This window comes from Tursiops truncatus, chromosome 15 (assembly GCF_011762595.2).
Source record: "Tursiops truncatus isolate mTurTru1 chromosome 15, mTurTru1.mat.Y, whole genome shotgun sequence".
In the NCBI taxonomy this organism is placed as follows: domain Eukaryota; kingdom Metazoa; phylum Chordata; class Mammalia; order Artiodactyla; family Delphinidae; genus Tursiops; species Tursiops truncatus.
In genome coordinates, this window is record NC_047048.1 from 385,689 (window position 1) to 410,088 (window position 24,400).

At 47.8% G+C, this 24,400-nt stretch overlaps 1 protein-coding gene across 9 annotated transcripts in view; it reads left to right on the forward strand.

Moving 5' to 3' along the window:
• Positions 1-11,067, forward strand: part of DNAAF5 (dynein axonemal assembly factor 5) — a 36,462-nt gene extending 25,395 nt beyond the window's left edge. For 2 of the 9 annotated variants that reach the window (XM_033839209.2, XM_033839208.2), the window contains 3 exons: positions 232-388; positions 2,010-2,201; positions 10,021-11,067. In XM_033839209.2, coding sequence (XP_033695100.1) covers positions 232-388; positions 2,010-2,201; positions 10,021-10,157 — 486 coding nt within the window. In that variant the 3' untranslated portion in view covers positions 10,158-11,067. Of the gene's footprint in view, positions 1-231; positions 760-928; positions 2,202-10,020 lie in introns of those variants that run through there. The other 7 variants (XR_004521984.2, XR_004521986.2, XR_004521985.2 and 4 more) reach the window with 7 other exon arrangements.
• Positions 11,068-24,400: the final 13,333 nt, after the last annotated feature.

A 24,400-nucleotide genomic window follows, 5' to 3' on the forward strand; every position in this document is an offset into this window, starting at 1 on the left:
GATTTTTTAAAAACCAACTGACCGATGTTCAAATTATCTGGATTTTAAAAATCAAGATTCAGGTCTGCTTCTTACATAGAAATTTCAAAGTAGCTTTCCAGACTCAATCATACTTGCATCAAAACCAAGTCTCTTCAGTGACGGGCAAAGTACACAGTGTGTGAGTAGCAGTCTCTGTCACCAGGGAGGCACCACCCGTGACCCACAGCTTGTGTGGTTTTTTTATTGCAGATACAGGAAGTGCAGGAAATGCTGATGCCTCAAATTCTAACCACCCTGGAAGAAGATTCTCAGATGACTCGATTGATTTCATGCCGAATCATTAACGTGTTTTTAAAGACCTCTGATGGTGTGATAGATGCAGACAAATTCATCAAGATTTATCCTGGTAGGACATTCTTCTTTTCCAATCATACGCCTCTGTTTGTTTGGTAGGAAAAATAGAAAATGCTACTTTGACTTCTGGTCAGGTCGGTGCTGTGAGTCTAAACGTGGATGGGACAGGTATGACGTCACTGAATGTCACTGAATAAGTAACGTAGCACAAGAAACAGGACAGACGTCTTGTGGACTGGAATTGCGGGCTGGGTGGGAGCATAGACGCCCACGGCGGCCGGGGTACCACCCCGTGGCCTCCGGTGTGAGGGCTGCAGCCCTGCCTCGCGTCCCCCGTGTCACTGCCTCTGGGAGCCGGAGAGCACCGATGAGTCCCGGCCACAGAAGTGAAACCCGGCCCCGAGCGGAGCAGCGTCGCTGGAGGTGGGCCTGCAGCCGAGAAGCTCAGGGGCTGGTGGGTGTGCCCACGCCGGGGGTGGCGGGGGGAGGTGGAAGGTACAGGCCCTCAGTGCCATCTTTTCCACGTGTGGTTGGGATCGCGGAAATCTGCAAGGGTAACAGGCGTTCCAAACAAGTTGAGTACTTCCTGCAGCAGGGGCCACGTCTGGCCCCAAGGGTGGCAAGAAGCAGCCCCTGAAGCAGCCCAGGAGGCAGACGAGGAAGACCAGGCTTGCCGGCAGAAACAGGAGCCGAAGAAACTGGAGGAGCTGAGAGCTGAGGCCGCGGGAAGGGCCCTGCCCACAGGCGGGATTAACAAACGTGGCAAAAAGCGGTTCCTCACGCCTGAGGCAGTGGCGACCCTTAGCCCCTCCTGTGTGAACATCTGGATTCCCTGCCGTAACATCTGTTGCCGCCTACAGCTAGAATGAAGTGTTATCTTGGAACCTATTGCATGTGTAAGAATAAACGCTTGGGGCTTCCCTGGTGGCACAGTGGTTGAGGGTCCGCCTGCCGATGCAGGGGACGCGGGTTCGTGCCCCGGTCCGGGAGGATCCCACATGCCGCGGAGCGGCTGGGCCCGTGAGCCATGGCCGCTGGGCCTGCGCGTCCGGAGCCTGTGCTCCGCAGCGGGAGAGGCCGCAGCGGTGAGAGGCGCGCGGGCGCGTCGTGTAGATCTGTGAGAACAGCACGCATTGATTGAAGTCTCACCCGTTCACAGGAAGCGTTTCTGCGGATCAGGAAGGACTGTTAGTCCACTTTCAGCGGTGGGACATCTGGTCCCAGAGGCTCAGCAGAAACACAGCTGATGTAGCTGGTGGCCGTCGTGTCACCGGGCCCTCAGCTCTGTCCCCAGAGCCACGGTGGGCAGAAAGCGGGGTCAGCAGACGTCCTTCCTGTGCCGTCTGCTCCTTGAGGAGGATGGGGTGTGAGGCCTGTGTGTGACTCTGAGTCTGAGCATCTCGGAGCCGGGGGGACCCCAGCCGCCTTGCAGGTCAGAGGGCGAAGACGCCCACGCCGGGTGTGAAGCACACCTTCACTCCGTGTCCACGGAGTCCACCCCTGGGCCAGAGTGGCCGAGGGTCCCGGAACACCCGCTACCACCAGCCCCTCCCTAGCACCCGCCTGTGGGTTTCCCAGGCCAGGGGCCGGTGCTCCACAAGTGCTGAGAGCTTAGCTGGGAGCCGCCTGCCCTGGAACCTCTCCTCACACTCCTGTCTGGTCCCTCCTTGCAGAACTCTTAAAACGCCTGGATGACGTTTCCAATGAGGTGAGGCTGGCGGCCACCACCTCCTTGGTCACCTGGTTGGAGCGTGTCGGGAACGAGGCCGGCAAGTGCTATTACCAGAGCAACATTCAGCACCTGTACAGGGAGCTGCTCGTGTACCTCGACGACCCTGAGAGCGCCATCCAGGACGCAGTTCTTGGTAAGAGCTTCATCCCCATACTCAGGCCAGCCGCACGGGAGCAGCTGGCCGGGCGCCCGGACTCCCTTGGGCCTGCAGTCTTGCAACCCGTGTCCTCCGAGTTACTGCGGGTCCCAACGAGCTTGTGTCCTGTGGGTTACGGCCCCTGGTGTTCACCGTGGTAGAAGTTAAAACTTGAGAAAATGTTAAGGTACTGATTAATTTCTTTAAAATAACAACCATTACATTTTAACATAAATAACGTGGTTTTGAAAGATGCGTTTTGTAAAACAAAGTAACAAGAACAGTGGCATTATTTTACATTTTTGTGAATCTCTCTAACGTCGAGCTGATAGAAGACAACCAGACGCACATCTCTGCGTTGCGTTGGTTGTGATGCGTGTCGTTTGGTTAAAGTATGTGAAAAACAAACGGCCCACACAGATGCAGTTGGAAGAGAAGAGTATCTTGACAGCGGTCCTCTCCCTTACCGCACCCTGACTGGACAGGTGGTAGTCTCCTCAAGGTTCCTTGGAGTGTAGACCCTGGAGCCACTGTGGAACCACACCCGTTCCGCTCAAGTCCATCTATCCGCCCCGCGTGCTCATTAACTTGGACGCGCTCTGTTCTCAGTGTCAAAAAGTCACTGTTGGCGTCAAGCTCAGAAAAGTCTTGGGAAGAACAGCTTCAGGAGGCTGTCAGGCTTTTGGTGGCAGAAACAAGTTTCTATAATTCTTATTACTGCTTGAGAGCTTCAATTTTATCATCAGCCACAAATACTGTCGCTTCATTCGCTTACAAGAAAGCATCCTGTTGGGGCCCCAAGTCTGAATAACAAGGGTCTGTTGTCACTGGTCATTCTTTCAAGTAAAAAGTGGTGTCTGGGAGCTGCCCAGCCCTCGGCCCCATTGCACACACGTGTGCCTCCCGTTCCATCCCAGGGTGCTGAAAAGCTAAAAAGGAAGGACACGTGTCGTATCCCCTGAACCACCACCGACGTGTGAGCGAAGCCACATGGCTGAGATGGCCATAAACAGACTTCAGTTTAGAGTGGAGTTCTAAAAACTGTCCAAATAACCCAAAAGAAGTCAAGAGAAAGGAGAAAGGAAAATGAGAAGGACGCAGAGGAGGGACGACCAGGAAGCAGACAGAGAGCAGATCCAGCCACGGCGTGATCTGTGACCACCCGCGCTGGGCGCTCAGTGGAGGGCAGACGCTGTCAGTCCCTAGAAAATCCGGACTTCATCGGAATGAGTTTACTAAAGTTGGGTGCTCAGGGGTTGAGGTTTCATGAAGTAGATGATTTTTATGCTCCTCTGAGGACATAACTGACTCCTGCAGTGACTCACTCCCCAGAGCCCAGCCAGCGCTCGTGCCGCCCTGGCCTTGAGCCCTCAGTGCGGAGGGCGCCCTGTGAGCCGGGGGTCGTGCCCTTCGTGTCACTGTGGACGGAGTTCTGACTCACACCCTCTGAAGGGTCTCAGGGCCCCCAAAACCCTGGGGCACCCTTTGAGAGCCCCTGCCCAGGCCACCCGCAGGTTCAGGTGCCCCGTTGTAGGGCACCACGTCGCTGCTCTCCGGGGAACGGAAACAAACTGTGAATTCGAGACCAATGGAAACTGCTTACAACAGCAACAGCTGAGAGCAGACGGGTTGTCTGCCTTGGCTTTGCACCAGGGATCGGCACGTGTGCCCGACTGGGGTTCCTGGCCAGCCGTCGCCCTCCCCGTTCGTACAGACCGCACGGTTCGTACAGACGGTGAGCAGCGGGTACACAGACTCCCTCACACCTGCGCCCCACCATGCACAGCCTCCCCCGTGATCAGCAGCCCCCCCAGGTGCTGCATCTGGTCCAGTCAGTAAGCCTCACAGACACGCCACAGCCACCCCAAGTCCATGGTTTACATTAGGGGTCACTCTGGGCGCCGTACATTGTGTGGTTTGGACAAGCATGTAATGACACGTATCCATCGTTGCATTCATAGTTTCATACAGAATAGTTTCACTGCCCTAACACTCCTCTGTGCCCCACCTGTCCGTCTGTCCGTCTGTCCGCCCTCCCAATAATGACATGTATCCATCGTTGCATTCACAGTCTCAAACAGAATAGTTTCACTGCCCTAACACTCCTCTGTGCCCCACCTGTCCGTCTGTCCGTCTGTCCGCCCTCCCAACTTTAGCGACCACTGATCTTTCACTGTCTCCATAGTTTTGCCTTTTCCAGAACGTCACGTACTTGAAATCATATAGTCTGTAGCCTTTTCGAATTGCTTCTTTCACTTAGTAATGAGCATTTGAGATTCCTCTATGTTTTCTCATGGCTTGAGAGCTCTTTTTTTTTTTTTTTTTAGCACTAATATTCCATTGTCTGAATGAACCTGTTTATTTATACATTCACCTACTGAGGGGCATCTTGGTTGCTTCCAAATTTTGGCGATTATGAATAAAGCTTCTCTAAACATCTGTGTGCAGGTTTTTTGCCAACGTAAGTTTTCAGCTCCTTTGGGTAAATACCAAGGAATGTGATTGCTGGATCATATCGTAAGAGTATATTTATTTTTGTAAGAAATCACCGAACTGTCTTCCAAAGTGGCCACACTATTTTGCATTCCCACCAGCAATGATGAGAGTCCGTGTCGTTCCCCATTCTGCCAGCATGTGGTGTTCTGATTCTGGCCATTCTGATAGGTGTGTAGTGATATCTCATTTTAATTTGCATTTCTCTGGTGACATATCATGTGAAGTATCTTTTCATAGGCTTATTTTACATCTGTATATCTTCTTTGATGAGGTGTCTGTTAAGGTCTTTGCCCCCCCCTTTTTTTTTTGGCTGCGTTTGGGGGCTACTCTTCGTTGTGGTGCGCAGGCTTCTCATTGTGGTGGCTTCTCTTGTTGTGGAACAGGGCTCTAGGCATGCGGCCTTAGTTGCTCCGTGGCACGTGGGATCTTCCCAGATCACGGATCGAACCCGTGTCCCCTGCATTGGCAGGCAGATTCTTAACCACTGCGCCACCAGGGAAGTCCCTGGCCCATTTTTTAATTGGGTTGTTTTGTTTTCATATTGTTGAGTTTTAAGATTTGTATATTATAGATAATAGTCCTTTATCAGATATGTCTTTCTTAAGACTTTATTGTTAATTTTTTTGTTTCCCTTTAATTTTTAATTTTTTAAATTTTTATTGGAGTAGAGTTGATTTACAATGTTGTGTTAGTTTCTGCTGTACAGCAAAGTGAATCAGTTATACATATACATATATCTACTCTTTTTTAGATTCTTTTCCCATATAGGTCATTACAGAGTATTGAGTGGAGTTCCCTTTGCTATACAGTAGTTCCTTATTAGTTATGTATTTTATATATGGTAGTGTGTATGTGTCAATCCCAGTCTCCCAATTTATCCCTCCCCTCTTTTCCCCGCTGGTAACCATAGTTTGTTTTCTACATCTCTGACTCTATTTCTGTTTTGTAAATAAGTTCATTTGTATAATATTCTTAGATTCCACATATAAGCAATATCATATGATATTTGTCTTTCTTTGACTTGCTGCACTTAGTATGACGATCTCTAGGTCCATCCATGTCACTTCAAACGGCATTATTTCATTCTTTTTTTACGGCTGAGTAATATTCTCACATCTTCCTTATCCACTCATCTGTCGATGGTCATTTAGGCTGCTTCCATGTCTTGACTATTGTAAATAGTGCTGCTATGAATATTAGGGTGCATGTATCTTTTCAAATTGGAGTTTTTTCCAGATATATGCCTAGGAGTGGGGTTGCTGGATCATATGGTAGTTCTACTTTTAGTTTTTTGAGGAACCTCCATACTGTTCTCCATAATGGTTGTACCAATTTACATTCCCACCAACAGTGTAGGAGGGTTCCATTTTTCCACACCCTCTCCAACATTTATTGTTTGTAGACTTTTTGATGATGGCCATTCTGACTGGTGTGAAGTGATACCTCACTGTAGTTTTGATATGCATTTCTCTAATAATTAGCAATGTTGAGCATCTTTTCATGTGCCTGTTAGCCATCTGTATGTCTTCTTTGGAGAAATGTCTGTTGAGATCTTCTGCCCATTTTTGGATTGGGTTGTTTTCTCTTTTGACATAGAGCTGCATGAGCTGTTTGTATATTTTGGAGATTAGTCCCTTGTCGGTCGCTTCATTTGCAAATATTTTCTCCCACTATGTGGGTTGTCTTTTTGTTTAGTTTATGGTTTCCTTTGCTGTGCAGAAGCTTTAAGTTTAATTAGGTCTCATTTGTCTATTTTTGTTTTTATTTTCATTATTCTAAGAAGTGGATCAAGAAAGATCTTGCTGTGATTTATGTCAAAGAGTGTTTTGCCTATGTTTTCTCTAAGAGTTTTATAGTGTCCGGCCTTACATTTAGGTCTTTTATCCATTTCAAGTTTATTTTTGTGTATGGTGTTAGGAAGTGTTCTAATTTCATTTTTTTACATGCAGCTGTCCAGTTTTCCCAGCACCACTTATTGAAGAGACTGTCTTTTCTCCATTGTATACTCTTGCCTCGTTTGTCATAGATTAGTTGACCATAGGTGCGTGGGTTTATCTCTGGGCTTTCTGTCCTGTTCCATTGATCTATATTTCTGTTTTTGTGCCAGTACCATACTCTTTTGATTACTGTAGCTTTGTAGTATAGTCTGAAGTCAGGGCAGCTGATTCCTCCAGGTCCGTTTTTCTTTCTCAGGATTGCTTTGGCTATTCGGGGTCTTTTGTGTTTCCATATATATCAGATGTATCTTCTGCAAATATTTTCTCTCAATCTGTGGCAAAAGTTTTTAATTTTAATGAAGTCCAGCTTATCAATTATTTCTTTCATGGATTATACTTTTGGTGTTTATCTAAAAAATTATTGCCATACCCAAAGGTCACCTAGGTTTTCTCCTATGTTATATTCTAGGAGTTTTATATTTATGTCTATCATCAGTTTTGAGTTAATTGTCATGAAAGAGGTAAGGTCTGTGTCTAGATTTTTTTGTTGTTTTTTGTTCTTTGGATGTGGATGTCCATTTGTTCTATCACCATTTGTGAAAAGACTGTCTTTGCTCCATTGTATCGCCTTTATTTCTTTGTCAAAGATCGGTTGACAATATTTATGTGGGCCTATTTCTGGTCTCTCTGTTCTGTTCCATTGATCTATTTGCCAGTACCACACTGTCTTGATTACTGTGGCTTTATAGAAAGTCTTGAAGTTGGGTAGTGTCAGTGCTCCAACTTTGTTCTTCTCCTTCAATATTGTGTTAGTTTGTTAATATCCACACAATAATTTGCTGGGATTTTAATTGGGATTGCATTGAATCTATATATAGATCAAGTTGGGAAAAACTGATATCTTGATAATAGTGAGTCTTCCAGTCCATGAACATGAAATATCTTTCCATTTATTTAGTTCTTCTTTAATTCCATTCATCAGAGTTTTGTAAATTTTATCATATAGATCTTCTATACATTTTGTTAGATTTATACCAAGGTATTTCATTTTGGAAGGTACTACTGTAAATGGTATTGTTTTAATTTCAGATTGCACTCATTCATATCTGGTGTATAGGAAAGTGATTGACTTTTTAAAATTTATTTTTGGCTGTGTTGGGTCTTCGTTGCTGCATGTGGGCTTTCTCTAGTTGTGGCGAGTGGGGGCTACTCTTCGTTGCTGTGTGCACGGGCTTCTCATTGCGGTGGCTTCTCTTGTTGCGGAGCACAGGCTCTAGGCATGCGGGCTTCAGTAGTTGTGGCATGCGGGCTCTAGAGTGCAGGCTCAGTAGTTGTGGCACGTGTGCTTAGTTGCTCCGTGGCATGTGGGATCTTCCCGGACCAGGGCTCGAACCTGTGTGCCCTGCATTGGCAGGTGGATTCTTAACCACTGCGCCACCAGGGAAGTCCAAGTGATTGACTTTTGTATGTTAACCTTGTATCCTGCAACCTTGCTATAATCACTTATTAGTTCCAGGAGTTTGTCAGTTCTTCCCAATTTCAACATAAACGGTCATGTCATCTGTAAACAAAGACAGTTTTATTTCTTCCTTGCCAATGTGTATATTATCTTTCATTTCCTTTTCTTATCTTATCGCATTAGCTAGGACATCCAGTTTGGTGTTGAAAAAGAGTGGTGAGAGGGGACATCCTTGCTTTGTTCCTGATTATAGTGGGAAAGTTTCAAGTTTCTTACCCTAAGTGTCATGTTAACTGTAGATTTTTTCATAGATATTTATTATTGAGGAAGTTACCCTCTATTCCTAGTTTACAGAATGTTTTTACTCATGAGTGGGTGTTAGACTTTGTCAAAATGCTTTTCTGCATCTATTGATGTGATCCTGTGGTGCCTCTTTTAGCTTGTTGATGTGATGGATTACGTTAATTGATTTCTGAAGTGTTGAAGCAGCCTTGCACACCTGGGGTAAATCTCACTCGGTCTTGGTATGTGATGCTTTTTATACATTGTTGGATTTGATTTGCTAATATTTTGTTGAGGATTTTTGCATCTATGTTTGTGAGAAATATTGGTCTGTAGTTTTCTTTTCCTGTAGCATCTTTTTCTGAGTTTGTATCGGGGTAATGCTGGTCTCATAGGATGAGTTAGCACGTGTTCCCTGTGCTTCTGTCTTCTGGAAGAGATTGCAGAGAATTGGTTTCATTTCTTCCTTAAAGGTTTGGCAGAATTCGCTCCTGAACTCAACTGGTTCACCTACTGGGGCTGGTGCTTTCTGTTTGGGAAGGTTATTGATTATTGATTCAGTTTCTTTAGCGGATGTAGGTCCACTGTTAGCGGATGTAGGTCCACTGTTAGCGGATGTAGGTCCACTGCGAGTGTCTATCTCGTGTGAGTTTTGGCAGATTATGCCTTTCAGAGAATTGGTCCATTTCACCTGGGTTATCAGAGTTGTGGGCAAGGAGTTGTCAGAGAACCAATGTTTGGTTTTGTGGATGATCTCTATTGATTTTCTGTTTCAGATTTCACTCATTTATGCTCTGATTCCTCTTTTCTTCTGCTAATTTTGGATTTAATTTGCTCTTTTTTCTAGTTTCCTAAGGTGGTGATTTAGATTATTGATTTTAGATCTTTTTTTTTAATGTGTGCATTCAATGGTATAAGTTTCCCTGTAAGCACTGCTTTTCACTGCATCCCACAAATTTTGATAAGTTGTGTTTTCATTTTCATTTAGTTCAAAATATTTTTTAATTTTTCTTGAGATTTCTTCTTGGACCATTGTGGTATTTGCAAATGTGTTTAATCTCCAGGTATTCGGGGATCTTCCAATTATCTCTTTGTTACTGATGTCCAGTTCAATTCCATGTTGTCTGAGAGCAGAGATTGTATGATTTCTGTCCTTTTATATTTGTGAAGGTGTGTTTTATGGCCCTGAATGTGGCCTATTTTAGTGACTGTTCCATGGGCGCTTGAGAAGAACGTGTGCTCTGCTACTGTTGGATGAGATAGTCTGTAGATATTTGACTGATTGATGGTGCTCGTGGGGTCCTCTGGGGTGTACTTACCGATTTCCTGCCTGCTGGGTCTGTCCGTTTCTGAGAGAGGGGCATGGGAGTCTCCAGCCGCAATGGTGGATTAATCTGTTTCTCCTGGGAGCTATCAGTTTTGCCTCACGTTGTTTGACACTTTGTTACTGGGCTCATACGTGATAAGGATCGTTATGTCTTCTTGAGTACTGACCCCTTAATCATTATGCAATGCCCTCCTAACCCCCATCACTTCCCTTGCTCTGCAGTCTGCTGTTTATGGCTGCTGTAACTTTAATATGAAGCTAAGCTTGGCTTAATATTTACTCCTGGCATCATAAAGGTGTTTTCCTGTTTTGCAGAGGCCCTCAAAGCAGGCAGTGTCCTCTTCCCTGACCTCCTGGTGAGAGAGATGGAGGCCGTCCTCCATAAGCATCGTTCACCCACCCACTGCGAGCAGCTGCTACAGCACCTGCAGGCCCTGCCGCCCGCCCCGTGACCAGAGTCCTGGGAGCAGAGCCTCAGCGCAACAGCTGGGGGGAGCGAACACCCAAGCCACGTCCTCACCTGGACTGGGATTCGTGGCCTTTAAATCTCGTCACAGGGCACCTTTCTGTCAACAGCCGAGGACCCTCACAAGCAAGCCTTTAACAGCAAGAAGAATGTATTCTCTAAGCACCGTGCCCAGTGCTCTCCTGGGACAGTTCTTCACACCCAGCAGTTTTTGAAATAAATAACTTTCACTGAGTGGCTTCTGTATTTTATGGCAAACTCATGCAATGCACTGAGAGGTCTGCCAGCAGTCGACAGCCACCTTCAAATCAAATGTCAGCTGCTCACACCAAATCAGCACATCCTTTTTTCTAGTCTACGTGCACTGCTAGGTTCCTGGGTTATTGGTTCTTTCTTGCTTAAATGCCCACCAAGAAAGTTCTTGAGTATTTAAAAAGAAAAAAGACAAAGTGATTAAAAGGAATGTTCTTTCTTTGGGTTCTGTCTACTGAAACTTAATATCTCAGTGAAAGACTGAAAAGAATTTGAAATCTTAAGAACTATTATCAGTGAAATCTTTCCCATTTAAGATACACTGGAATTTAAAATGTTATGTGGATATATTTGGTCACAGTATTTTTTCTTAGGTCAGTAATTCTGACAGTTGAAAATAGGATGTTTACTCAGATATAATTTTGGTTGCTCTCTTGTAAGTAGCAGTACAGTAAAGTTGTATTATATTTTCCTGTACTTTCTATCCCCAAGTGCCTAAAAGAGTTCATTTTAAGTGAGTTTTATTTCCATAAGCCAAATATTTATGTTAAGGGGAAAAAAATGCTGTGTTTTTTCCAAAAATCAAATACTAACACTTATGCTTTGGTATTTGAAAATATAACTTAAAATATTTATTATAACTATTCTGTATGCCTGTCTTCGTGTGTTTTGATAATTGAAATTCAGACTCTAAGGAAATTCTTTCCTTAGATTCAACCTCACAGTGATCGCAGCCTCCAGAATCCTGGGCCTTCGGACTGAGGGGTCCCCACTGCTCATTGTAGTGCCCTCTCTGGCCACCAGGTGGCAGGAGCTCCAAACAAGTTAAGACAAGGGTGTCAGCAAGGCTTCCAAGGGCTCGCCCTCCGGGTGAGGGTCGGACCTGGAGAGGGGCTGAGAACTGAACCTGCAGCGCAGACCTGGGTCACTGCACCCCCGGCCCCATGGTGACGCAACTCCTGACCGCAGTGACCCTTGCGAGTCTCTGAAGCCACAGTTCCTCTCCAAACCCCATTTCTGTCCCCCAGCTTCCTGATTGCCCTGTGCCTCTGTATCCTCTGCGTGTCCTTCCTCAGCACTATCTGGAGTTAGAGATGCATATTATCAGGTCTTGGCCCAGACCTACTGAATCAGAGACAATGGGCTGGGGCCCAGCGGCTGGCCCTCCGGGGGAACCCCTGCCTTTGGTCAGACGTTCAGTGTCACGGCTGAGAGGACACCACGTGCTCAACCCCTCACCTCCCACAAGGCAGGCGGGTTGGGCGCGCCCCCCCCCCCCCCCCCCCCCGCGCTGCTGTCCAGCCCAGCTGCCACGCGGCTGCCGTGGAAGCATTAGCGGTGCGCTTTCGTTTCTGTGCATCGTTAGGGGAACTATTCAGAGGCAGCACTGCAGTGAGTCGGGACACCTGACACGATCTTAACAGCCTATGAAAGGTTATTTTTTTTGGCCGCGCCGCACGGCTTGTGGGATCTTAGTTCCCTGACCGGGGATCGATCCCGGGCCCATGCCAATGAAAGCGCCAAGTGTTAACCACTGGACCGCCAGGGAATTCCCAAAAGAAGTTTAATTTATTGATTTGTTCTTTTATGAATTGTGCTTTTTGTGCTGTGTCTAGGAAGAAATTTTTGCTGTATTCAGGAATTTTTCATTTCCTGAATTTAAGAAGCTCACAATGTTATTTTCATAAAGATAATTTATCTATTTGCCTCTACCTATGCTGTGGTTCAAAAACAAGTTTTACTTCCTTTTAAAATCTCCTTTCCGTGACCTAAATGAAAGTACATCCTTCTAGGGCGGTGGTCCCCAACCTTTTTGGCACCAGGGACCGGTTTTGTGGAAGACAGTTTTTCCACGGAAGGGGGAGAGGGGATGGTTTCGGGATGATTCAAGCACACTACATTTATTGTGCACTTTATTTCTATTATCATTACATTGTAATATATAATGAAATAATTATAAAACTCACCATAATGCAGAATCAGCGGGAGCCCTGAGCTTGTTTTCACTTGCCACTCACTGATAGGGTTTTGATGAGTCTGCAAGCGACTGATTTATGATGTTCTCTGTGCAGTCAGACCTCTCTGCTAATGATGACCTGTATTTGTGGCCCCTCCCCAGCGCCAGCGTCACCGCCTCAGCTCCCCCTCAGATCATCAGGCATTAGGTGCTCACAGGAACACGCAGCCTGGACCCCTCGCACGCGCGGTTCACAGTAGGGTTCGCGCTCCTATGAGCATCTGATGCTGCTGCTGGTCTGACAGGAGGCAGAGCTCACCCCCCACTCACCTCCTGCTGTGCGCCCGGTTCCTAACAGGGAACCCTTGTTCTCTGGTTCCCTGGTTGGGGACCCTTGTTCTAGGGTGAGTTGCTTAGTTGAAGATGAAACACCTACCTTTTAGTAGCCAAAGGCAGCCCTGTATGTGCCAGTATGGAATGACCTCTAAAATTGTAAAAAACAAGGAACACGACACTGTGCATGGAATGCGGCATATGCAAAAGGAGAGAAGGAGCTGCCTATCTGCTTTTATGTGCATAAGACATTTCTAGAAGGTTACAAAAGAAACTGGTAAGAGTCGTGGCCTCTGGGAAGGGGACCTGTAGGGCTGAGAGACTGGAGTGGAAGTTGGGTCTATGCCTCTTGGTACCTTTGAATGTACTTTCTTGTGCACGTGTTCCGTGGTCAAAAATACAACTCAGCTGAGACTAACTCAGAAATCGGAAACCCGACTGACTTGGGTGATGGTCTTGGCTCCTAAGTTAGCACACCTGTTTCTTCTGTGTAACCAGAGCCCTATTCCAGGGAAGGATGTTCAGGATGAAGCAAAAGGTTTACCAAAAAGTTGTCTTGTTGAGAAATGAAAATGCAAAGATTTGTACCCAAGTGTTCATAGCTGCTTTATTCCAGCCCCAAACTGGAAATCACCCAAATGTCCATCAACAATTACGAATGGATAAACTGTAGTATATCTGTACAACAGAATACTATACTGCAATCAAAAGAAACTAAACACTGCAACATGGGTGGCTCTCACAGACACTAGGCTGAAGCCAGATGTGAAGGAGTGCATCTTTTACTGGACTTCTAGAACAGGCAAAGCTATTCTATGGTTCTTTTTTTTTTTTGCGGTTCGCGGGCCTCTCACTGTTGTGGCCTCTCCCATTGCGGAGCACAGGCTCCGGACGCGCAGGCTCAGCGGCCGTGGCTCACGGGCCCAGTCGCTCCGCGGCATGTGGGATCTTCCCGGACCGGGGCACGAACCCACGTCCCCTGCATCGTCAGGCGGAGTCGCAACCACTGCGCCACTGGGGAAGCCTCCATGGTTCTTTTTAACCCCTGAACTAATGAAGGATGTTTAGGGATCTGCTGTGCTCTTTTCTCTACCTGTGTACGTGTGGATTTTGTGTGAACTTTTTCATAATTGAAAATACCAAAACTAAAAACAATCATTGGCTGAGTTTGGAATTGCTGTCAGAGGCTGCCTTCCCCAGGCAGGAGCGGGAAGCGTGGTTTCCCCTTCCCAAGCAAAGGCTTGCCTCTCCACTACCAGCTGCTATCTCAGTAGGGAGGCAGCAGCCTCCATTACCCCTCAGCCTCTCTCCTTTGACCTTGAACCCCCAGGGGTCTAAGCCTCCTTCCTGTGACTCTTCCCATAAGCAAGTGATGGCTTCGGGAGCTGGCTGGGACACAGGCCTGGAGCCTGTCCCAAAGGCAAGAGCACTTGCTCCGTTGTTCTTAGGTGCTTGTGCAGGGTTTTCTGAATGTTCTGGAAAAGTGTAATTTGAAGAGGCAAAGCAGTGCCCGTTGTCCGCTGACAACACATGGTAACTGCAGACAGAAGAATCCATTTAGAAACCTAGGTGCTGTCTTCCTGGCCTAACGGATGCCACTTCTATCCTCTAGGACTTCACTAGAGGACGTCCCTTTATATTTCCATTCTTCAAAAAGTAAGTTGACAGTTTTGGCTAAGGTTGAGAGTGAAGAGAAGTGGTGACAATGGCAAATGTAAAGGTGGGGACCACAATGGCCTTTTCTTTCTTTAATTTTTAAAAATGTTTATTTATTTATTTGGCTGCGCCAGGTCCTGGTTGCAGCACGCGAACCCTTAGTTGCGGCATGTGGGATCTAGTTCCCTGACAGGGGATCGAACCTGGGCCCCCTGCATTGGGAGCACAGAGTCTTAGCCACTGGACCGCCAGGGAAGTCCCAACAATGGCCTTTTAAACTAATGTAGGGGGACTGGGTTTGGGGCCGAACACTGGCCCGTTTCCAGTGTCCCAAGGACAGGCATTTGAGTTGGGATTTTCGGCCTCAGGATCAATTATTTGGGGCTGCATGTCCAGGCAGAAGGTATTTTTTTCACATAAGCATACACATCAGTCTTGCTGCTCGCCCGGCCACAGCTCTTCACCTGCTGAAGATGACCCTCCTGGAAAGCCTTCACTTGCCCTGAGAAGTGGCCTTGGTTTTCACGGCAGGATGGCAGCTTTGGCAAGTAACACCTCTCATGGAAGTGCTGTAGCCTGTACCTCTTCCCATTATTAACAAAATAAAATTAATGTTTCAGAAGCTACTGTTAACATTTCTCATACAACTTGAAAGCCTCAATGACATTTAATGGCAAAACTAAAATTAGGAATTTCGGTTTGGTGTACAAAGTCCCTACAAGGTAAAAACGTACCTTCTTCCATCGACAGATGGATGGATAAAGTAGATGTGGCACATATATACAGTGGAATATTACTCAGCCATAAAAAGCAACAAAATTGAGTTATTTGTAGAGAGGTGGATGGACCTACAGTCTGTCCTACAGAGTGAAGTAAGTCAGAAAGAGAAAAACAAATACCGTATGCTAACACATATCTATGGAATCTAAGGAAAAAACCATGGCTCTGAAGAACCTAGGGGCAGGACAGGAATAAAGACGCAGACGTAGAGAATGGACTTGAGGACACGGGGAGGGGGAAGGGTAAGCTGGGACGAAGTGAGAGAGTGGCATGGACATATATACACTACCAAAGGTAAAACAGACAGCTAGTGGGAAGCAGCCGCAGAGCACAGGGAGATCAGCTCAGTGCTTTGTGACCACCTAGAGGGGTGGGACAGGGAGGGTGGGAGGGAGGGAGACGCAAGAGGGAGGAGATGTGGGGATGGATGTGTATGTATAACTGGTTCACTTTGTTATACAGCAGAAACTAACACACCACTGTAAAGCAGTTCTACTCCAATAAAGATGTAAAAAAAATGTATCTTCTAACAGTTCAGCGACGGGATTTCTCCCACCGACTCCGGCCCGAGGCCCAGAAGCGCCGGCGGCCTGGCCTCCTGCTGCGGGGCACGCGGCGCTGGTGACGCTCGCTCGGTTGCAGCTGACGGAGCTGACAGCCCCGGTCCCGCCGTCGCCGCCCCCGCCCCGCCCCCCACAGGCGCGCAGCCACCCCTCCCGCCCGCAGCTCCGCGGCCGGCCTCCTTGCGCGCCTCCGGCAGGTGCGCGCCGCCCTTGCCTGAAGAGAAAGTACCACCATCCCCGCGGCCGCTGACGAGCCCTGCATCCGTCGCCGGCAGGGGGCCCCGCTCCTCCCGCCCCGCGTCCTAATGGCCTCCATGTCTCCGCCGGGCCCGGCCGCACCCAAGATCGCCGCGGAGCCGCGACTCACGGGCCCAGCCAGCCGTCCTTGCAGCCGACCTTGCGGCGAGGGCGCGGCCGTGTAATCCGGCATCGGCCAATCCGGGGCGCCGGCGCGGCCTCGGGCCGGACGTGCGCAGAAGCGCCCGCAGCCTAGTTCTGGCGGCGGCGGCGGCGGCGGCGGCCCCGATTGGCCGAGTCTGGGTCACGTGGCCTCGCCGAGTCGCCCCTCCCAGTGCAGCCCTGCGGGAACGCGGCAGGTTCCCGGAGCGGCCCACAGGCGTCGCCGCTCCTGAGTGGCTGGTGGTCCAGTCAGGGCGCGCCGCTGTGGCGGTTGTTATTTTGATGAGAAATGGAGCCAGAACCCTCGTCAAATTGCACCTGCGGTCCAACCACGTCTTTTCAGTTGAGTCCCCGAAACCTGTTTAGCTTAAGCCAGTTTGAGCAGCACGTTCTCTTACTTGCAAGATTAAACGTCAGAGTTGAAACACAAATAGAGATAAATACTGATTAGAACGACCTGGAAAAAAAATGAATTTTTCATGTACTAAGCTTGTGACTTAGTAAGAAAGTCTTCGAGCCAGTAGGGATTGGACTCCCTCCAGTTGGGGCTCCCCTCCCACTGTTCTCCGGCCCCCAGAGATTTGGAAGGGGACCAGGTGCCTGTGAGTGGGGGCTCGGGATGCTGACAGGCCGTAGCTTTCGCGGTTGGCAGTTAGCTCATCCTCTTCCGGCGACGCTCTGAGCACAAGCTCTACACCCCAAACACAGTTGGGGAGTACTGACGGGGGCAGCGGGGCGCAGTCCACCGAGAGCCCACCCCACCTGCTGTTAGCAACACCCTTCCTGAAGGGAAGAATAGAGAGCCGGAGAGAACCTGTCTCTGGGTCCGGGGGCGGGAGGAGAGGGCAGGGGTGCCCTTCCTTCTCACCACACCCTCTTCCTTTCTTCGTACCTGGGGCAGAGAGCGCTCCAAGTCAACCAACACGTATACATGGGCTTAAGTGGCTGATTCCAGGGCTAGGGCAGGGAAAGTCCAGGATGAGCCTGGAGTGTCCTGCATCGCCAGAAAGTAAGGAAGTGCTCCAAAAAGGATGGGGACTCAGGAGCCGACCTGAGGGAGCTCCTAGTGGCCAAAGCTGGAACTGTATGCGTGGCAAAATTAATAACAATGCTATTTGCTTATGAGTTACAGAGTAAGTATCCACGAGTCCACAGTGATATAAAGAAAGAATAAATAGGGAATTCCCCGGCGCTCCAGGGTTAGTGCTCACTGCCAGGGACCTGGGTTCAATCCCTGGTCAGGGAACTAAGATCCCACAAGCCACGCGGTGCGGCCAAAAAGAAAAAAAAAGAAAAGAAAAGAATAAATAAGTGGGGGAGGAAGGACAGCCCTATAAATAATTTTTTAAGTGTTTAAGGTATAAGACATAACAATGTTAACACTGGGGGAAATGAGACAGAGTACATGGGAAGTCTGTCTACTATTTTTGCAGAATACAAGTGGACAAGGGTGAATTTACCACTCTCTCGGACCGGGTGAGCAAGGGACCTTCAGCATCAGGGCTGACCCTTGTGGCTCAGAAAGGCGCGAGCCGGTGAGATGCCGGGATGAATGTGCTTCTGTGGAATCTCGGCTGCCCAACCTGCCTCTACTGGCTTGGCAGGTACCAATGCCCTGAGCAGGGACAAACTTGGCAAGTTGAAGAAACAGCAAGGAGACAAGTCAGGGAGCTTACAAACGATCGAGAGGAAGGCGGTAGGAGGCAAGATTGGACAGACGGCAAGAGTCAGACGTCAGGGCCACATCAGGTGAGGGCAGGGAACATATTCTCACTTACCCTTTCACGTCTCCTCCCACCTCCATTTATTATATTATTCTTGTAGGTTTTCCTCGAGCACCTGTGTGGCGTTAAACAATATACAATCCTTAAACCTTTATATCTTGTCCCACCAGCTTTGGACGGTATCGCTATCCTTTCCCCCAACGGAAGACAGGAGTCCTGTCCTTTCCTCTGCCTCTCCGCCTTCCACCCACCTCCCAACTCCCATCACCCAGACTTTTACTTGTACATTGTCAAGATTGCTCTTTACAGTTAGAACAGATTGAAAATGCTTTTTCATGCTTTGCTTCTAGATCGTAGAAGCCCCCAGAGCCTGCCCTTCTCCCTGCAGCTGTCTGTCTCAGAGCCCCTGGCCTCTTTGCTGCTCAGGCCCGCTGCCCGGCCGTCACTGCGGACGTCACCCATGGCCCACTGGTCCCGTGCTTTTCCTGTTCTTGGTTCCTGGCTTCGTGTGCTGAAGTGTATTCTAGGCACATCCTCAGAAAGGGATGTCTCTGCGTATCGAAAAAGGCCTTTAATTTGCATTCATAACTTGGCATTGGTTTCTAGATTCCAAACTTTTCCTCAGGATTTCGAAGGCACAGCTCTGGAGAAGTCACTGGAATTTTATCTCCAGATGCTTTGAAGATGTCTCTTTATCCCTAACACTCTGAAATTTCACAAGAACAAGTCTAGATGGGGATTCCTTTTTCATTCACCCTGATCTGTGCTTGAGGGGCCCTTTCATTTTCTACAATTTTTTGTTTGTTTCTTTGTTTTTAAGAACTTTTTCTCTGTTTGCTCTGTTTTCTCTATTCTCTAATTCTGGAACTTCTGTGTACATGAAGTTGAACATCCTGGACCACCCTCCTCAGCTCCATCATTTCTCATCTATTTTCTTAGTATTCTATTGACCTTTTGATTTTCACCATTTACTTTTTAAGTCTCTGGGTCTTGTTGTTGTTGTTTTTGGCTGCGTTGGGTCTTTGTTGCTGCGCGCGGGCTTTCTCTAGTTGCAGCGAGAGCGGGCTACTCTTCGTTGTGGCGCACGGGCTTAGTTGCTCCGTGGCACATGGGATCTTCCCGGACCAGGGATCCACCCCGTGTCCCCTGCATGGCATGCAGATTCTGATCCACTGCACCACCCAGGGAAGTCCCAAGTCTCTTTTTCTTTAAATGAATTTTATTCAGATTTAATTTACATACAATGAAATGGTCCCATTTTAAGTGTATATTTTGCTGAGTTTTGACAAATATATACAGTTGTGCAATTACCATCACAATCAAGATATAGAATGTTTCCATCACCCCCCAAAGTTCTTTTGGTCCCCTTCCCAGTCAAACCCCACTCCGCAGCCAGGCCCTGGGCAGCCACTGATCTGCCTTCTGACATTACAGATTACAATGTCATTTCTATATTGTCATGCTCAACACAGTGTTTTTGAGACTTAGCCACACTTTTGCATGTAGCAGTTATTCATTCCATTTTTATTGCTGAGTCGTATTCCATTGTATCACAATTTTTTATCTGCTCATCAGTTGAGGGACGTTTGGGTGCTTCCTGTTCAGTTTTGAATAACGCTGCTAGAAACGTTCGTATGCAAGTCTCTGCGTGGACATACGTCTTCATTTTGCCTGGGCGAATGCTGAGGGGTGGAATCGCTGGATGGCATAAAAAGTGTAGGCTTAGCTATATTATAAACTGCTGATCTGTTTTCCAGAGTAGTTGTAACATTTGACGGTCCCACCAGAAATGTATGAGAGTTCCATTCGCTCTGAATCTTTCCCATCACTCGGCGTGGTCAGATCTTACTTGGTTATTCCAGCTAACTCAGTTTCCTTGACAGGCCTCGCTCCTAAATAGAAAGGTTGACGGGAGTGTCCTGTCCAAGGGTAAGGGTTACCAGGTGCCGGACCGACGGAGGAATTCCTTGGGGAGCCCCGCCCCACCCTAAAAGCACCAAGCAGTTTGCTTGATTTGTTTGGAGAAGAGAAATCTGGCTTCTGGACCAGGGAGCCAGGCCAGCTGCCAGTTGCTCTGTGGCCTGCGTTTGGGAGGGAACAGTTGTTCAACCCAGAGCTCTGGTTAATCCCCTGTGTCAGCCCCACCCCGAAGCTGAGCCTCTGAGACCAGGACAGACAAGCCCCCGCCTCTGCCCAGGCCACCCCCAGCCCCTTCCCCACCCCCGTGCCTATTCTGGGATGCTGCTTCCTCCGCCACTCTTCTAACTGCTTTTCTCCTTGCCCAGATTTGCTGAATGCTCTCATCTACTGACGTCTCCCATCCCCACCCACCTCCTTTCTGTGCTTCTCCACTAATCCTTTCAAGGAAGCCTTAGGTGAGAAGAGGAGAAACTGCCTGTGCTCAGTTCTTCCCTGCACTGAGAGCTTGACTTCTGTCTGTGGGCGGAGAAGAGTGTCCACAGGCATCCTAGGTGGAGAAGCAGGCTGCAAAGTGGCACATACAGGGTACACTTCTGTAAAAATGTACGCATGTGTACACAGAAAGTGACAGAACAGACATAAAAATATTTACAAAAGTGAGCTCTGGGTGATGGGATTAAAGTGATCTATGGGTTTTTAAAATTTTTTTAAATACTTTCTTATGTTTTCGAAACTGCAGTTATGAGTGTGGCAGTTTGCATAGCGGCTAAAGCCTCGGGCTGTGGGGTTGCACAGATCTGGATACGGACTTTCAGATGGAGGGGGTGAAGGCACAGGTGGGGACTGACCTCGAGTCCCTGACGTGACAGGAAAGTTCTTGTAAACCAGCCGCAACTTTTTGTCTCTCCAAAGCCACAGGTGGTCAGTAACCGCTGCTGGAGCTTGGGGACGCATTGTCCCTTCACGCCCTGTGGAGCTGAGTAAAGTGACATTTCCGCATTCTGAGACTGGAACTAAGGTTTTGCTAAGAGATGTGGCTCCTGCCCTGACAGCGTAGAGCTGACCCTTCAGATCTCACCCCAATGAGACCCATGCGATCCCGGCAGCAAAACACTGTTCTTCCAGCTCTTAGCTGCTTTGATCGGAAGAGAGGAGTTTCAAATCGTCTTCTTGATGTCTGTGAAGAGTTTAATGAGACTGCAGGATACATAAAACAAAGATTGTCATTATCTTGTCCACAAACTCAACTGTGCTCATCCGTCTGCGTGTTTGGTGCCGGTGCAAAGGTGAATTCTGGCAGACTCAGTCAGTGACCTTCTTACCAAAGAAATGAACAGACCTTAGCCGCTAAATGTCCTCCAGCCTTTACACACAACTCTGCCCATAAAGGTGAGATCTGCCTACCTGCAATGTTGGGCTTTTCATAAGGCAAGTTTGGGTCACCTTTCACTTTCCTCTGAATATGCAGAAGTAAGGAGACTTCTGACCATAGAAATGGAAGCAGAAGCTCTTAGATACTTCCTACAAGATACCTGTCGTTGTTGGCGGTCATAGGAAAGATGTGCACATGCTGGTTGCCGTCAAAGCCTATCTCTCACAGTGCGGGAAAGGAGTGCCGTCCTCTAGTCTGGAAATACATCAGGGATGAGAACGGACTCAGGGCCTACAGGAAGACAGAGGTTCATATGCTTTTCTCCAGCCGGTTGGAGGGTCTTTGAAGAGGCCACAAGTGGGTGAACTGGCTGCACCTGGTTGTGTGATGGTCTGTGTAGATTGTGACAGTGACTCACCACAGGCAAAAACACTCACTGTATGACAATAGAAATGCTTCAGAACTCAAAAGAATCCCACTTTGAATTCAAATCTCAGTTACCTCTGCCTTACAGCCACATCCCCGAGAAGGAGAAGTTTACCTTACGGTGACTTCCAATACGCTTCGGGGCATTTAAGAATGGACATTTGAGACGTGGAAGCCTGTGTGATAAACTCACAGACGCAAAGGACCTGATGCATAAACAGCCGGTCACCAGCATATGTCTGCGGCCACCAGGAGGGTGGGCACCTTTTGAGAACGGGAACAGGTCCCCACAAGTCTAAGCCCGGGTGCTGTCAGGACGTCGTCATCACATGGATGATGCTGGGAGTCCAGGTGTTGTGGCTCCAGTCAGCGTGAAGTGTACGTCTCTCTGTGTCCCATTTCCTGCTGCATGAAAGAAGGGTGTCCCCAAACTTCAGAGAAGTGTCGTCAGAGAGGGACAGGAGGAGGGACAGCGTCCTACTCACCACGACAGAAAGATCCATGTCATGGTCCAATTGATTAGTCCTATCGTGTTTGCAACCTCCTTTTAAAAAGTCTCGCATTAAAACAGATCCATGGGAATTCCCTGGTGGTCCAGTGGTTAGGGCTCCAAGCTTTCACTGCCAGGGCCCAGAGTCAGTCCCTGGTCAGGGAACTAAGATCCCACAAGCCACGTGGTGCAGCCAAAAAAAAACCACAACAAACCACACAGATCCAAATACTAATAAACATACCGACTTGAGTGAATCTCCAGGAATCGTGCCGAGTTTAAAAAGCCAACCTCAAAAGTTGACATACCGTATGATACCATTTATACAACGCTGTTTACAAAATATTTATTGATTGATTGATTGATTTGGCTGTGCCGGGTCTTACTTGCGGCATGTCGGATATTTATTGCAGCGTGTGGTACCTTTAGTTGCAGCATGTGGACTCTTAGTTGTGGCATGCATGTAGGATCTGGTCCCCTGACCAGGGATCAAACCCGGGCCCCCTGCATTTGGAGTGTGGAGTCTTAACCACTGGACCAGCAGGAAAGTCCTTATACAACATTTCTGAAATGACAAAACTTTAGGAAAAGATGGCAGGCTAGTGGTTTCCAGGGGCTAAGGACAGACGGTGGAAAGGGGTGGGGGCTGCAGAGGGCACAGGAGAGATGCCTGGGGAGCTGAAACCTCCCAGCATCTTCACTCCCAGTTACACGAGTCTGGACACCTGTGCCCCATGTTGGGAGCAGCCTTCACTCTGGCCCATCCGGTTCCTGGGTCACTATTTTCATGCTGCCCTTTCCCCTTGGAACGGGTTAAAGCCCCCAAGCAGGTGGGTTTTATAATCAGTGGGAGGATTTCATCCACAGGAGGTACCTCGGGGAGGCTGCTTTCCAGATGCCACAAAATTGTACTAAAATTCACATAACATTTACCAACTTAACCATTTTTCAATGTCCAGTTTAGGGGTATTAAGAATGTTCACATTGTTGTGCAACGTCACCACTGTCTGTCTCCAGAACTTTCTCATCTTCCCAAACTGAGACTCTGCCCCCATTAAACACTAACCCCCATCCCCCTCCTCCAGCCCCTGGTGCCCACCCTCCTCCTTGCTGTCTCTGTGACCCTGACTGCTCCAGGGACCCTCCCCCTGAACTTGCTTGGGCCGTCCACACGCCCGCCGATACTCGGTGTCGTCCACTCTGATGGTTGCCAATCTGATGGGGGTAGAGTGGAGTGGAGTTACTTGAATTTGCATTTCTCTGATTACTTATGGGCTGAAGCAACTCTTTATTATATTCTTGTCCTGCATTTAAGTTTCTTTTTCTGTGGATTGCCTGTTCCCATCCTTTGCCCATTTTCCTATTGCATTCCTCTTTTTCTTGTTGATTTGCAGGAGCTTCTTGTATATTCTAAACAGTAGCTCCTTGTCTTTTAAAGATGGCAGATATCTTCTGACCTGTCATTTGTCTGCTGGCTTGTTCGTGGTATCTTTATTGAGCAGACATCTTTCATTTTGATGTAATCAGATCCATCAATGTTTCATCATAAGGTCTGTGCTTTTGAGGTTTGTTTTAAGAAATCCTTCCCCACCCCTGGGAAACAGAGCCTCCTTCATTATCTTCTTTTGACATCGTAGTGTTCCTTTTCTTTTTTTAATTTAATTTTTTTATTTGTTTAATTTTTGGCTGCGTTGGGTCTTTGTTGCTGCACGAAGGCTTTCTCTTGTTGCGGAGCACGGGCTCTAGGTGTGCGTGCTTCAGTAGTTGTGGCGCCCGGACTCTAGGTGTGCGTGCTTCAGTAGTTGTGGCGCCCGGACTTAGTTGCTCCGCGGCACGTGGGATCTTCCCGCACCAGGGCTCGAACTCACGTCCCTTGCATTGGCAGGCAGATTCTCAACCACGGTGCCACCAGGGAAGCCCCCCTAGTGTTCCTTTTCATTTAGGTGGTCATTCATCTGGAATCTAGTTTTATTTCTTTAAAAATAAAATTTCAATGAGAAAACGGCAAAATATTAGTGGTTGTTAATTTAGGACAGTGGAGTCAGTGTGCATATTACTGTACTTTTTCCATAGTTTAACATTTCTAAACTTCTAAAATTTGTAAAAATTTCTTAGTATTTTGTGCAAAATACAGGTAAAGTCAAATAAGAAAACAATTTACGAAGCCCCACTTGGATAGAATCACTGGCAATTTTCTGTGCTCTGTGTGTGTGTGTGTGTGTGTGTGTGTGTGTGTGTGTGTGTGTGTGTGTGTGTCTATACACACACGGAATCATATAGAACCTACATTTTTCAGTTAACAGCTTGTCATTTCCTGAGTACATTTCATGCCCTGTCTCTGCACATATGACACTGTG